Raw genomic sequence first — 15,722 nt, forward strand, 5'->3', positions numbered from 1 at the left:
CAAACGTTGGACTTGCAGCACTATAAGTAGGATAAGTGTGTGTGTGTGTGTGTGTGGGGGGGGGCATTTCCTTCTATTTAATAATTTGATACATATGTAAAATGGCAAGGAGGGATACAAATGGCGTGCTTCTCTGTCATTCCTAGGATTGCCAACTCCAAGTTGGAAAATAACTGGACATTTGGGGGGTGGGATTTGGGGAGGGTTGGGACTGCAGTGAAATATAATGTCATAGAGTCCACCATCCAAAGCTGCCATTTTCTCCAGGTAAACTGATACTGTCGCCTGGAGATCAGTTGTAATCCCAGGAGATTTCCAGCCACCACCTGGAGACTGGCACCCCTTGTCATCCCTCGGAATGTCTTCTTGGATTGTGACATGCATATTGCGTATAGAGTCTCTGGCGGGTGGGAGAAGCCCTTCAAACTAGCTCGGCTTTTCCTTTTTATTTTCAACAGTTTCCTTTGTGGAATTTGAATTGTCTTGATTTTTCATGATAAATGTGTTGTAATATGTCTGCACAGATGCAACCTCAATAAAGAGGTCATCTAATACTTTATTTTCTGTATAGTTGCATTAGCAGGAATATGACAAGGGCAAAACAATTCTGAAGCCATGTGGGGGTATTCTTTCCTGTATTTTGGAAAAATAATGCAAACTTTGGGAAATATTTTGTTTGCAATATACACAGAAATTCATGAAAGATATACATTATCATATAAAAGCCTTCATATTGAATGTGTTGATTGAGTGAAACCTTGTATTAAGCTTTCACTCATTCCTAAAAGAAAACATTTCATTAGGTTATTTTAAATGTTGCCAAAATTCCAGTTTTTCCATTAGAAGGAACTAAAAAACAGTCCTCAGGAAATAAAAATGATGTCCCTCCCCACTGCTGAATATTTCCAGTTATTCCAGGACTCTACATTTCTAGTCAGCACTGAAAGTGCCGTGGCTCTGACAGAATAATCTTGTTTAAATTTAGTTAATTCTGATATTATTGAAAATGCCTTCAATCTTTGAATCTAGTTAGATTTTATCTGGACTTTTAAAAAACATTTTGGTTTTTCCACAGTGTTTGCCTTTTCAGAAAGCTACAAATTACTGTTCATAGCAAGATCCCTTCAAGGAGTAGGTTCCTCTTGTTCTTCAGTTGCTGGCAAGTATTAAAAAGTACATTTTCATATATATTACTAATACGAATTATCAAAACCTATTTTCAGCAATCATATTCCTAACTTTATTTTCACTGTCATTTTTCATCATGAATCATTCATTTAGAATCAATATGATTTTTTTATCAACATGTTCTTTATTGTCAGATAGCTAGCTAGATAACTAACTACAGTATTTGCTGGCGTATAAGACTACTTTCCCCCCCTGAAAAACATGCCTCCAAGTGGGGGGGTCGTCCTATACGCCAGGTGCACTTCAGTTGGGATAGACATAGCTGCCCATAGTGGCCCATAGTACTATAATGTAATGTAACAAACTCTATATTTTAAGTGGAAATGTTGGGGGGTCGTCTTATACGCCCAGTCGTCTTATACGCCGGCAAATACGGGTAGCTCTTATGTATTCCTTCATATTTAAACAATTTTAAAACTTCTGTAAAATAATCCCTCTCCACCCCTTTTTGAAAACTAGCACATTATTTTATTTTTGCTTTTAAAAGTTATTTGATCAATTGTGTAGGTAGGTGGAACTGCTATGCAGTGGTAGGTGTACAGAATCTTATTATCTATCCAAATACATGGGATCCCTCTCATATCCATTGTGAGTTCCAAGTTCAAGACTTTTGTAAAGCTCAGTGTATTGGCACTGTGCAGTCATGAAGCACATTAATATGTGCCTAACTGTTGACATTTCTATAATTTCCTGCCTCTTTGGTCTTTGTCACTTCTACCTTGAAAGGGTGATACTATCAGCCTTCTGTGTTATGATTTTTCATCCAGGGATGGGTATGCTGGCCAGTGTGTATACTGACGATGAAGAAAGGGGCAATGCAATGGGAATCGCCTTAGGAGGAATGGCTTTGGGAGTATTAGGTCAGTATGGTAAATTTACTAGGACAAAATGGACAGTTTTACAAAATGTTCTGGATGCCTTTTTCATATGAAGATAAGCTTCAAGTGTGTTCAATTTCATTAATGTCTGGTTTAAAGATCCTAATGCATATTTGGTTCTAAGGTGCTCAGGAGAAATGTGGGCATAAAAATAATTTTAATTCAAGTTTTTAGTAAAGACAAATTATGTTTTTAGATATATTTTGGACAAGGTATGTGGAGTGGCAGAATCTTTATTATCATCAGATTAGATTACCAAGCAATCTCTGTTTTTGTTGTGAAACTACTTCAGCTTTGTAATAATTGTATGTGACCAAAAATGCAAACGGAGTGCAAGGTCTGAATAGACAGAATAGACCTGGGACTCTAGTCTGAGGATATTACAGTTTCGGAAGACAAGAACTTCTCTTCGTGCTTAATGTTTACCTCTAATAGGAAGACAGGATTTATGGAGCCACACAAGGTTTTCTTTTTCCTGTTCATATTTCCACCTTGTTATCATTCCCGAAGTGGATCAGCTTTTTCTCTGTAAAATTAAGAAATAAAACGAGGCTTCTCTAGATTTAAACATACCCATATCTTTATTTAAACAAATCTTATTATTAATTGCAGCAAATATCCATCTCAATAATTTTTGCAGCAACTTCAAGATCTTTTTCACTTTAACACTAACATTTTTCCTGGACAGCATACGAGGTGCCTGTTACCTGCCGGGCAAACGTAAGGCCAACCTATGTGTTTTTACTAAGAGGAAAGTCCCACTGAGATCAGTGACTGTCCAGTGAGTGTGTAGAGATGTGTAGCCTTACAAGGTTAGAATTTGATGGAAAGTTACAGTTTAAAAAGTTCTTGTGCTCCTAATATTAGTTGGGCATCCAACTGATTCTGAATTATTTCCACTCATAGTGGGCCCACCTTTTGGGAGTGTGATGTACGAATTTGTTGGGAAAGCAGCACCTTTCCTGGTGTTAGCAGCATTAGCTCTTCTTGATGGAGGTAAGGAGAGTAACTGTATTCATGAGTGTACAAATAATTTGAATTCTAAAATTAGAAACTGTATCATTTTAATTTCTTCTCTTTCAGCGATACAGTTGTTAATTCTACAACCATCCAGGATACAGCCAGAAGTAAGAACTTCTACAAAACATTTCCAAAATTGCTTATATCATCTTTTTCCCCCTGACTCTGTACCTCCTTTGTCTGTTGGTAGAGCCAAAAAGGAGCATCACTACTGACACTCTTGAGGGATCCGTACATCATTATTGCTGCAGGTAACAGCAATTATATAGCTTATTATTTTTAACAGTGGCCATTTTTGTTCTGTATTTGGTTAGGAGTAAGTATTTGTCAGGCATGCATAGTAGGAAGTTAAAAGAGAAGCTGTATAGCACAGTTCATGAATTCATGCATAATTCCCTGAAAGACTGTGCAATGTTCAGTCTTGCATGAATTCTGAAGTACGTTGTACAAATCTTAAGTGCAGTAGAGATCTCTTCAAAGTCTCCACTGTGATTCCTTGCCCTCTCAGGTACAGGATGTCCCTTTCTTTCAGGCTTCACTGTCACATAACTAACCTTACCTGGATAACCCAGCCAAGCCCAATCTCATCTGATATTGGAAGCCAAGAAGGGCTGACCCTGGCTAGTATTTGTATGGAAGTCCACCAAGATTTGGAGTTTCTCCTAGGAACACTAGGGGTCATATCATGGAGGCATGCAATGGCAAACCTCCTCCAAATGTCCCTTGCCTGGATGCCAGACAATCCTCAGATCTCCTGGCTAATACTACACATGGCACAAGATAAATATTGTTTAACCTTTTGTCAGATTCCTCTTTCTCATTCTGTTGCCTGCACTGCAGTCTCCTTATGTCTGAGCTTTCTGTTTACTAGGTTCTTTGTGTCTTCAAGTTTATTCCTCATTCTCAGCCTGGGAAACTATGCAGAGTTTTATTTCCAGCTAAACTATGTCCCATTCCCTCACAATAGATGGACACTACACTGCCTTGTTCCTTGAGCATCTGAGTGTTCCAAGTGATCACACTAGCTCAGTTAATCAGTGTGAAAGGCTTCACTGCTACAAACACAATACAAAATAGATTATCTTTTCATAGTGTAGTAATGTGGATAGTAATAAAGAGATGTGTTGGAAGTAGAGATGCCTTTTGGCATTTGCCAGATCCCTTGGAGAATTTAAATGACTAACACCAAATATTGATTCACAGGTACTGATTGTTTGAGACTGGAGGAACATTGAAATGAACAATTCCGAGAGTGGAAACTGTCATACTCTGAAAAGAATGTCCAATTTAAAGGAATATATTCACTTTAAAGTGCCATTGAAATTAATTAGTCTTTTGACGTCTTAAACACTAACACATTTATTGTGTCACAAACCTGAATCATTGCACCCACTTTAGGAGATGTAAGATACTTTGAAGATAAAATAACAGTTCTTAAGAAACATCTATAGAGCTGATTGAAGTAGAAATAAAAACAGCATCAATTTTGGCCCCTCATCAGACTACTTCCTGTAGTCATTCTGCATTGTTCAATATGAATGGTCCAGGCTGCAGGTGGATCTTCACCAGATTAATTGAAGCCACATCTTTGTCTGCAGGGGCTGTCACAGTGGGGAGCAGGGTAGGTTTGCCTGGTGTCTGGTAAACCTTTATTGTTGTTTGTAGTGAAATTGAATATGAGAAGAAAGGTCAAGATATAATTTATTACTATGATATTCTATTGTATCTGTTATGGCAGTGGTCCCCAACCTGCGGGCCGCGGCCCGGTGCCGGGCCGCAAAGGCCATGGCACCGGGCCGCGGCTCCCTCTCCCCGCCCCGCCCCCGCAGTAAAAAACTTCCCAGGCCGCAAGCTTGCGGCCCGGGAAGCTTCTTACTGCGGGAGGCGGGGAGAGGGAATCAGGGCCGGGCCGCGCCTGTGCGGGCCACGCCCGCTCGGCCCGATCCGCGGGCGCGGCCCGATCCGTGGGCGCGGCCCGGGCGCGGCTCGCGGGCGCGGCTCGGGTGCGGCCCGATCCGCGGGCGTGGCCCGCACGGGCGCGGTCCGCGGGGGCGCGGCCCGATGCCCTGCCGGTCCCCAGCCTCGGAAAGGTTGGGGACCACTGTGTTATGGGACCAGTAGCAGCAGTTGGTTTACATGGTGGGCTGCAGTCACCACTAAGTGCTGCTAAAGGAGGAAGGGGGTGTGGTTCCCTTAGTGGAGGGCATCAGGTGGCGCGGTGGCAGTGGCAGTGTGGGGCTGCAGCAACATGCAGGCACACACTGACTGAATGGAGAGTGGTCACCACCTAGGAGGCATTCTGCTATCCATTCAGTAGCACCGTTCCCACAGAGGGCAGCAGCTGCAGCCCTGGGGCCAATATATTTTTCATAGTTACCTTGGCTTTTAACAAATCGATAAATATTAGTATTCTGCTTTGCATGGCACTAAAGGTAAAGGTAAAGGTATCCCCTGTGCAAGCACCGAGTCATGTCTGACCCTTGGGGTGACGCCCTCTAGCGTTTTCATGGCAGACTCAATACGGGGTGGTTTGCCAGTGCCTTCCCCAGTCATGACCGTTTACCCCCCAGCAAGCTGGGTACTCATTTTACCGACCTCGGGAGGATGGAAGGCTGAGTCAACCTTGAGCTGGCTGCTGGGATTGAACTCCCAGCCTTATGGGCAAATCTTTCAGACGGCTGCCTTACCACTCTGCGCCACAAGAGGCTCTTTGCATGGCACTAGACAACATTTAAATACATGGGGGTTCTGTGCTTCCAAAGACATGCAGAAACGATACAAGTGCACCTTTTCCCAACTGTGTATCTCCTTGCTGGGAACAGTTTCACCTATGGCATTCCTTCTTGTAACTCATAAGAAGATGTTAGTCCTATTGAAGTCTGCCACTGGCAAAAGGATTTCACTAGTTCTGATTTTTACAATGTGTTTATACAATGCCTTTTTTCCATTTAAAATTGTGGAACTCACTGGCCTGAGTTAGTTAGTCTAGAAATGAGTTAACAAAGTAACAAGTTAAAAGCCTATCGTATGAGGAATCCCAATTTGTGCATTAAAACCATATAGGCCATGCACGGCCGCAGAAATGGCGATTTTGGGTCACATGGAAAACGTGGAGGGGGAAGACACGAAGCAAACCGCTTATGCACGGGACAGGACACAATGGCGGCAAAACCCAGAGTAACCGATTATGCACCCTGGTGCTGCTTCTGGTTGTGCTCCGGTCGCCCGGAAGCTGCGCTTTCTTCCACATTTTGCTAATGCGGCTTTTTCAGCAGTATGCACCGAAACTGCGGTTGGTTGTAGCCGACGCTGTGTATTATTGGTTATTTTAGGCGATGCCATTCCACCCAGGATGCGGACCTTCCTCTTTCTGCATAATGGACCATAATGAAGCCATGTAATTGCGTGACTCACAGCTGGCATTGAGCACGTGGTGTCAAAACAATGCTTTCTGACACTTCTGCGTCCTTTGTTGTTAATTAAATAAAATGTGAAGCTCCAGGTTGTATCCTCATATCTATAGCTAATTTAGAACAGTGTTTCTTTTTCAGGGTTTGGGTTTTCTTTTGTGTGTGTGTGTGTGCTTCAGTTTCTTGTAAGCTTTGGACAGGGCTTTATTATCTAATGCATTGTTCTTATAGACGTATGAGTACTTTATGTGCAGGCCATAGTGGAAAATTTTCATTTCATTTTTGCCTTTGTTGGATCTTTTGCCCCCTGGTATTTGCCCCCAAGACCACAGTGTTAACAAGACCACAAGATTGTTCTAGGGATCCTACATAACTGAGTCTAATATGTCTTGGCATGTTTGGACAAAGAATGACAGCAGTGCTCATTTTGTGATGAAGTGTATGAAGATGAGAAGATTTTTCCTTGGTAAATATTTTGTCTTGGAATTCAGGCAAAATATATTTGATTTTTTTTAATAAAACGATCCTTAAGCTGTAAACAGCTGCAGCCTGGTTCTGTTCTGTTGCATGGATATAAAAACACTTTTAAAGCACATTCAGCCTTATGTTAGAAGACTAATTATAGCAGCAGTTACAGACTTAGGGCTTCTTCAAGTACAACAAAATTCATACAAAAACACATTCCATACTAGAAACCTACACCTATACAGTGTACAGACCATCATACAAGATTCCCGTGGTGTATACATCCATGCACTTCTGATCTATATGACCATATTTATTGATGTAGATTTGTGTTTGTCTTTCAGCCCAATCAAGGCCACCAAGTAAAAACAGAGAGCCAGCTTGGTGTAGTGGTTAGGAGTGCGGGCTTCTAATCCAGTGAGCCAGGTTTGATTCTGCGCTCCCCCACATGCAGCCAGCTGGGTGACCTTGGGCTGGCCACAGCACTGATAAGGCTGTTCTGACTGAGAAGTGATATCAGGGCTCTCTCAGCCTCACCTGCCTCTCAGGGTGTCTGTTGTAGTGAGAGGAAAGGGAAGCCACTTTGAGACTCCTTTGGGTAGAGAAAAGCGGGATATAAAAACCAACTCCTCCTCTTCCTCCATCTTCATCTTCTTCATCTTCTTATTAAACATATCATAAAACAAATTAAAAACCAGAACTAAAATACAGACATTGAATGGAAACCTAGATATTGGTTAAAAACATAGGACAGAGAGGAGTGATTGAGGGAATGCCATACAGAACAAAAAATATTTCATCCGCTGGTGGAATACAGTGATAGAAGGGAACAGACTAATATTTCTGGAGGTACTGGTGGTGGGGGACCCCATAATTTTGGTGCCATGACAAAAATATCTGATTTTGGGTCATTCTCAAAATGTAGGGGTGGCCAGAGCATGGCCTCACTAAATGACTGTAATAGTTGGATACGTTTCTATGAGAAGGGGTGAGCTTTAAAGTAAGCTGTCTGCAGAGGGTACAGAGCTTTTAAAGGATAGCACCCATACCCTGAGTTGGGTCCTGAAACTGTCACACAGATACAGCTATAAAGCAGCCCACACAGGTTTTGAGCATCAGGCATGCTGGCAGCAGTCCCAATGAATGGGGCTGCTAACTTCCTTGTCTCAGTGAGATACCTGTACCTTTGCAAGCTGCACTGTCAAACCCTGGGGCAACAGGTACCGCTGCTCCTATAACTGCATGCCTGTCATAGGTCAGCAGGGCAAGGTGAGCCCGGAAGGGGCAGAGGGCTCTTCAGAAGAGTGTGAAGAAGGTCCCAACCTGCAGCTGGTTGCAGAAAGTCTACTAGAAAAGGCTATTTCTGCACTGCCACCCAGTGATTTGCAGCCTGGCAGCAGTATCCTAGCAGCACAGGCCCATGGTTCAGTATCAGGGAGGATTCCATCATTCACCTGAACTCCCACCCTACCCCACCCCTGGCTCCAGAACCACCAGAGCACACACAAAGCAGGGCTCTACATCAGAAGCTGGAAAGATGTCAGAGTGTGTCATTAGCAGCTCTGTGACACCTGGATCCAGACTGTGAGGATGACTGCATGGGCACTGCCACGATACAGTCCAGCTGTGACGTATCTGTTATGAAGGGTGGAGGAAGGGGGAGACGGGCTGTAGAAACAATGCTTCGCTTTACTCCCAATCTTGCTGCCACTGCCCCTGCTGCTGACTCAGGACCCTGAACCTTTGGACTATGGTTTGACTCTGATTTCTGGGTTTGTCCATGAGCCTATTACTGCTGCCAGATTACCTATCCTGCATTCAATCTGGGAGCTAGTCTCTGGTCATGCTGCACCAGCTGTGCCCACACTTTATCTCACTCAAAGTCCAACCTGGCTGCCCTGCCCTGTGCCTGGCATCTTCCAGGACAAGGCATTGATTATAATTGTTAGAAACCATGCAATGGTGCAGGAGATGATCCTTGAACATTTGATAACTCCACAGCACAGAAGCATACTAGTCACTGTAGCCCTTGGTCATATTGTAAACTTGGCAGAAGGCTAGTACTGTGATGCAGAAGGAGTTCATAATGACTTCTCTCCTTGTTGGATGACAGCCTGAAAAAAACCTAGAATAGGTATATGTTCTACAGGAGCAGCAAAAAGAAAGTGGGATCAAAAAAAATGAATATTGTACTGTCATGGGTTCTTCAGCGTCTCCCTTCTACATTGGAGGTTCTGACGTGGAATAAAACTGCTGATTGACAGTGTGTAACACCACTTTTGCAGACAGATGTGACATCATGGAACAAGCATCCCCAAGCATACCGAGGCCCAATTTGACTCAGGAGCATGACACCGGGGGGAGGAGGGCTACTGTTCCTCCCCACCAATTTTGAAATCTGAAACAGTCATGAGGGACAAATATGGCCCCTTCTGTGGCTCTTTTTGTTCAGGAAAAGCTGTGTCTTGTCCGCATTAGATTTTAGTATGCTTTTTGAATATCATCGCAATGAAACTGTCTTGTTTCCACTGACTTGTGCTGCATGCTTGGACAATTGGGTTATAAGGATTAAATGACTTTCCTTTTCTCCTAGTCTTAAAAATAATCGATATATATTTGACAAGCAAGTCTTTGAAGCGCATATTATTTCTGTCAATGCTGTCCTTTCCACCTGTTGATTAGAAGTTAAGTGAAATAATTCCAGCAATCTATTTTCCATCTCTCCTCAAGGATCAATATGTTTTTCAAATATGGCTATTGCTATGCTGGAACCGGCATTACCCATCTGGATGATGGAGACAATGTGCTCAAGAAAATGGCAACTTGGTAAGGAGAAACAAATTGTTTTTGTTTGATTCTTGTATTTTTGATATGGAGAATTTTTTAATGCTTAAGTAGGAACTTTTAGTGCTGCTTGTAACAGTTTGTTTCCAAAACTTGGTTTCTGGCTGCCTCTTAAGAAGCGTGCATGCACACGGATGCTTGCATGTAGAATCAGACTTCGTTGGTCTTAGCGATGCCATAGGAGTCAAACTTCGTTCTATTACTTTTGCTAGTCGTGAATAAAATTTGGCTCTGTTTCATTCTGTCTTGCCAATTCTCCTCCTTTACCGTGCCTGCTCCACATGACTTTTGTACCTGCAGGACTCCAGATTCTCAGCACAGCTTTTCTGGGTAGGCAAAAGGGGATCTTCCTTTCCTTTGCACCAGCAGAAAAACTGATTGGATCCAACCCAGTTTATACACATGTTAGTTTAACCTGCTGGCATGCCTTCATGCTCTTTTAATGATGCATAATCAAGACCAGCATGTGCACACCTTCCTATTGCACCTGTATAAGAGCAGGGCTCAGCAGGGGGCTTTACAGCAAGAGATGGAGTAGACTCCTTTTTACTTTCCTGGTCTTCTCCCTTTCCCTCTTCTTGCTCAAAAAATGGATGTGATAAATTCTAGATATATGGGAGAAAACATGTTTCTGTCCGCAGTAGCCATTTCTTGGTTCTAAATAATAAATAGTTTCTTTCTATACCATGCTATCCTTGTTAGCTCAGGAGAATTAACATTTCAAAAACAGTACACGATAAACAATAAAACAATATATCCTTCATATGAGGCATATTCTTCTATGAGGCAAATTGGAGCAGTTTGCATATCAGTCCACTGACTTCCATGTGTATGCAGAGGGTTTCCGAGCCAATCAAACTTGCTCTCTGTCTTCTGAACTGCAGAATATCCATGTTAGTTCTTGCATAATGACGGGGAAAGGCTGTTCAAAGAATTCAATTATTATCCCAACAAGCTAACATCTTGCTGGCTACAAACTGATCTCAGTAATTAAGAGAGTGTTAAATTGTGGGCTTTTAAATATCACTCTTAACCTGGTTTCATCTATGTCAATCATTGTTTAAGTTTTTAGACTATGTAAGCCATGCTGAGGTGGGCCACTGAGGGGGGTGGTATATAAATTGCAAAATAAATAAATATTTCAGGAAGCAGCACTCTTTAAAAAAATCCTCCTTCCATTCCTCCCAACAGGAATAATAGAAATACAGCTAGAAATTGATAACATGCTTTAAAAACACCCCAAACACTGCATTCTGTTTTAAAATCCATGTGTTGATGCCTCTGATCTGTGCCTGTCTAACTGGCCCTGCACATAGAATGACGGCAATGTGAAGGTTGACTATTTTTCAGTTAGGGTGTCCGTGTACTTGTTCTGATGTAATCATGTCACAAAGTTCAAATCAACCATATAGACAAGTTTGGCTTGGATGCCCCCATTCCCTAGCAACATTTTTTGATGGTCAGTGTTAACTTGGAGAATTACACTGTGAATCACTGTGAATGATTAATTGGATTTTTCAGGGATATGAAAACATGACCACATTACAAAATCATGAGTACTTTTAGTCATTAAATTATTGTCTAGTTTCCGACTTAATTTTGTCTACTGTGCCATGATGATTATTATATTTAATCTGTAATATTTTTCTCTTTGTTTCATACAGACATACATTCTGACTTCTTCACACTCTCACATTCTTGTATCTGATAGTAAACATTCTCTTTCAAACATAACAGTGGTTTAAATTTGATGGATAATCTCGTTAGATCCCACAGAACAAACCGGATATTACATTTCTGGTTCAGGCTGCAAATGTCTATTAGGCATGTTCTAATGAAAACTGCTGTGTCTGAAATTATTAGTTTTTCTGATGCTTTACTGAAACCTTTATTGATAAAATCTCCCATTCATATTTTTCAGGCGTTGCTTTCATTCCAGCCAGCGTCTCTTATCTGATTGGAACTAATATTTTTGGGGTCCTTGCGCACAAAATGGGACGGTATGATGAATTTAAGCACATCTAATTTGACACAGTTTTGTATTTCCTAGTTTTTCAATACTCTTTAAGTGAGTTAATGAAAAAATACTTTCATGAAAACAGAAATTAAGCTACTATAAAATGAGTCATATTATTACTCTAGTGATTAATTACAAGCCCATGTCTAATGCCTACTGTTTGTTGTCTAATCTTTGACAGGTGGCTTTCTGCTCTAATTGGGATGGTAGTAGTGGGAATAAGCATTCTGTGTGTGAGTAAAAAAATGACACTTCTCTGATTTGAAAAGCAAGTTATGTCTTCCTTCTTCATTATATATATATGTGTGTTTCTGCTGACTGTTCTCATGTAGTGATCAAATGATATCGTATTTGGAGTTAAGTCAGGCCACACATTTTAAGATAGAAGAGAAACATGACATTTCTCCCCCATAGTTCCTGCAACTTCACCATCAATGGTCTAGTCTTCAAGTGGGACAGACTTCTCCAGGCCTCAGAAAGAGAAAGGGTAGGAGGTACTCTGTCCAATCTCTCCCATTCCTGGGATAGCCATTCCTTCAGGAAGTGACTTTTACCTGCTTCTTTCCCAGCCTGGCTGAGAAGCCTTTCTTGTAAGGACCTGGTCAGCCTCCCTCTGCCCTGGAACCAATTCCTCTGCCCTGGAACCAGATGCCTGGTCAAAGTGGCCACCCACTGGCTAATTGGCATGCCCCTGTCCTAACTATGCCTCCCACCCTGGTTCTTTTCCCTCATCTTCCTGGCTGATGGCAAGGTGGCCTGATCTGTCCATGCCTTTCACTCCTGCTGTGTTGGGGCTGTGAGGGAGAGATTGTGTGGATCTCCCAGGATAGTGTCAGCCTCTCTGATAGCCACGTGGAGAGCTGAGGCCTGTTTCTTGTTGCTGGAATCTTCCCCCAGCTGCTGCCTGCCACCAATGCTGTCATTAGCAAGGCCATGGGTGGCATGTCTTCCCTTCTCAATTGGGGATGTCCCGTGGCATTTCCTCTGCCTGTCCAGCTCCCCCTGTCTTTGTTTGCTGTTGGAGGGCTTCTGTTGGGTCCAAGTAAGAGGCTGGTATTTCCCATGCCATGCTGGGAGTTTCCAGGGCAGTCCTCACAACATTTATCTGAGGAGAGATAAAGTCTCTGCCTAGTCTTGGCCTTGAACCAGAAATGTCTTCATCTAGATATAACTCTGAAAGTGTATTATCTGGATTTTATACACAAAAGTATGTCACAGAACCACTGTACTTCCCTTATACTAAGCATTAATGTTTCTCCATCTGTCCATTGGAATTCTACAAATCAACTTTTAACGGATCATTAACTTTTTCTTATCGGGCATTGAAAGTGCATCTCCAGCATTCTAAGTCCATTAACTTCTGCAAGGGAGTAAGAAATTGGAAATCACTTCCAAATAAATGCATTGGATCCAACCAGTCTTTCCACTGGTGAAAAAAAAGGGAGGAAGCGGTACCTTCAGATCACCATAAATGCTGAACTGAGGATCATGGTATGTTCATGAACAAAAGCCATGTGGAATGGGGACCCTAGTAAGGAAATAAGTGTGACCAAAAATCTGGCTGGTTCCAATCCATTATGTTTGAGATCAGGCTTCCAAAGCACCTTTGAGCTTATCAGTGATCTTTGAATCTCTCTCTCTGTTACACAAATGGCTGGCATGGAGTTGTGGTTAGAATGTAGGACTACAATCTGGGATAAGTGGGTCAGAATCTCTGATTCAACCATGGAAGCCAGATTACCTTGTGCCCATCACAGGTTCTCAGTTTAATCTACTCTTACAAGGTTGTAATTGTGAGGACTGTGGATGAGAGGAGAAAGCAGAGACCTGTTTGAGGTCCCTGATCAGGGAGAGAAGTGGGATATAAATGCTGTCCCAACATCACCCAGCAAGCTTTATGGCATAGTGGGGATTTGAACCTGAGTTGCACATATCTTAGTTCAAAATCCTGATCACTGTAGCATGCAGGTTGTCCTCCATAATTATGCTAGATATGAATAAATGTTCATGCAAAATTCAGATGCATTCAAAGAAGTTACAAATGTACAATCCAACCAATGCAAGAGTGATTTAAGCCTTATGTGAAAATAATCTGTTATAGAACAGGAGAGATCATGATACCTGTAATTTCAAAACTGCTTCATATAACTCTGTAAGGCAAATTTAATGGGCCTTGGATTATCTCCTTTTTTGACACCCATGATTTCATGGAGTACGACAGTACAGTAATGCTTTCAATAACAGGCTTGTAAATCAATATTGGACTCATGTTTGAACTCATTTTCATAGACTCATGTAATGTAATTTGATTGTAAGGCACCATGAGCAAAACTGATGAAGCAACAAGAACATTTCTTAAATAATAAAAAAAAACATTGGCTTATGAAATTAAAATCCTTATCTGTATTTGAAGACTTCTTAGATGTGATTGTTAAGAAATAAAGCAAGATTAAGGCATAAAATGTTAGCTTTGAGTTGTATAATATGTGCTAGTAAAACTATTTATGTACTTTCTGACTCATTTTGCCTCATGTAGGAAGTCAGTCAGTGTATTAGTTAAGCTAAATATTAGTATGTAGAGTAATAATTTTAATAATTTTGGTATTTAATTTTTTACTAGGTACCACTTGCAAAAAACATATATGGACTCATCGCACCAAATTTTGGAGTTGGTTTTGCTATTGGTAAGGAAAGTGCATTCTGTTTAGCTGGGGAAAGTATAATCGCAAATTGCCTTCAATAGTTTTATTGATTGGGCTATTCAGAACCACCACTTCAATTCATGAGTGGTAAAGCTGCGGGGGGGGGGGGATATGTGTATGGTATATGGTGTGTGTTTTTTTTAAAGAACTGCTTCATTGAGATGTCAAGTCAGTGGTTTTGCTCGTATGGAGGTTACTGATTTTGGCCAAACCAAAATACTACGGCAACTATCTAAATTGACAAGGGCTGTCTCACTGGATGTCTTCCCAGACCCAGACACACTGGACTAGCTAAACCCATGGCCTGGCTCCATCCTTATCACCTTTTGCCACCAGTTGGAGCTGGGAATCACTCTGTAGAGGTGAAGACTAAGGAGTGGAAAGGCGGGGATTATTTTTAATTATTTTTTTCTTTTTTTCTTGCTATTAGGGATGGTGGATTCTTCAATGATGCCTATTATGGGTTACCTCGTTGATCTGCGGCACGTATCAGTATATGGGAGTGTTTATGCAATAGCAGATGTTGCATTTTGCATGGGGTTTGCGTTAGGTAATTGAATCATTTTGTTCTTAGACTAAATACTTGTAACCCTACTCAAAAGGAAAGTTAGGTCAAAAGCATTTACAATATAATCTAGTAGACCTCTGAGTAAATGCAGTAAACAACACTAGCTAAGCAATAAGATGGGAGAAGAAAGGAAGAAATACTTACAGTAATTCGACTCTACTTCCTGAATGGGCTGTCCTACACCAAGCCTAAAATCATACAACCATTTTGCATGCATGACTTAAGGCATTATTTTCATCCATAATTTATGACAATATGCATTTTTCCAAGTGTGTATTATTTCTGATCATACAGAGTTTGGGGAAAGCACTTTGTTTTGTGGGTGCTTTCTGCTCTTTTAAGAATAACCTCTGTTTCCCAAAGGTCCTTCTGTTGGTGGTGCTGTTGTAAAAGCAATTGGGTTCCCATGGCTCATGACCATAATAGGAATTATTGACATCCTCTTTGCTCCTTTATGTTTCTTCCTACGTAGTCCACCTGCCAGAGAAGAAAAAATGGTAAGCACAAGTTATTTCTTCTGGATATCTCAGCTAAGGCGCCTTCCATTTGTTTTTCATATAGCAAAACTTCTAGAAAATTGGTTCTCTACCCTCTTTTTTATAGTTTACATTCTCCTCCTCCATTATCTCC

At 41.5% G+C, this 15,722-nt stretch overlaps 1 protein-coding gene across 2 annotated transcripts in view; it reads left to right on the top strand.

Moving 5' to 3' along the window:
• The window catches only part of SLC18A2 (solute carrier family 18 member A2), a 40,390-nt gene that overhangs the window by 18,017 nt on the left and 6,651 nt on the right, over window positions 1-15,722 (top strand). For both annotated transcript variants that reach the window (XM_077349893.1, XM_077349892.1), the window contains exons 5-15: window positions 1,076-1,159; window positions 1,956-2,048; window positions 2,973-3,062; window positions 3,150-3,193; window positions 3,277-3,337; window positions 9,692-9,787; window positions 11,727-11,805; window positions 12,004-12,055; window positions 14,443-14,506; window positions 14,955-15,074; window positions 15,456-15,589. In XM_077349893.1, coding sequence (XP_077206008.1) covers window positions 1,076-1,159; window positions 1,956-2,048; window positions 2,973-3,062; window positions 3,150-3,193; window positions 3,277-3,337; window positions 9,692-9,787; window positions 11,727-11,805; window positions 12,004-12,055; window positions 14,443-14,506; window positions 14,955-15,074; window positions 15,456-15,589 — 917 coding nt within the window. The remainder of the gene's footprint in view (window positions 1-1,075; window positions 1,160-1,955; window positions 2,049-2,972; window positions 3,063-3,149; window positions 3,194-3,276; window positions 3,338-9,691; window positions 9,788-11,726; window positions 11,806-12,003; window positions 12,056-14,442; window positions 14,507-14,954; window positions 15,075-15,455; window positions 15,590-15,722) is intronic.

This window comes from Paroedura picta, chromosome 8 (genome assembly GCF_049243985.1).
Source record: "Paroedura picta isolate Pp20150507F chromosome 8, Ppicta_v3.0, whole genome shotgun sequence".
NCBI classification, from domain to species: Eukaryota; Metazoa; Chordata; class Lepidosauria; order Squamata; family Gekkonidae; genus Paroedura; species Paroedura picta.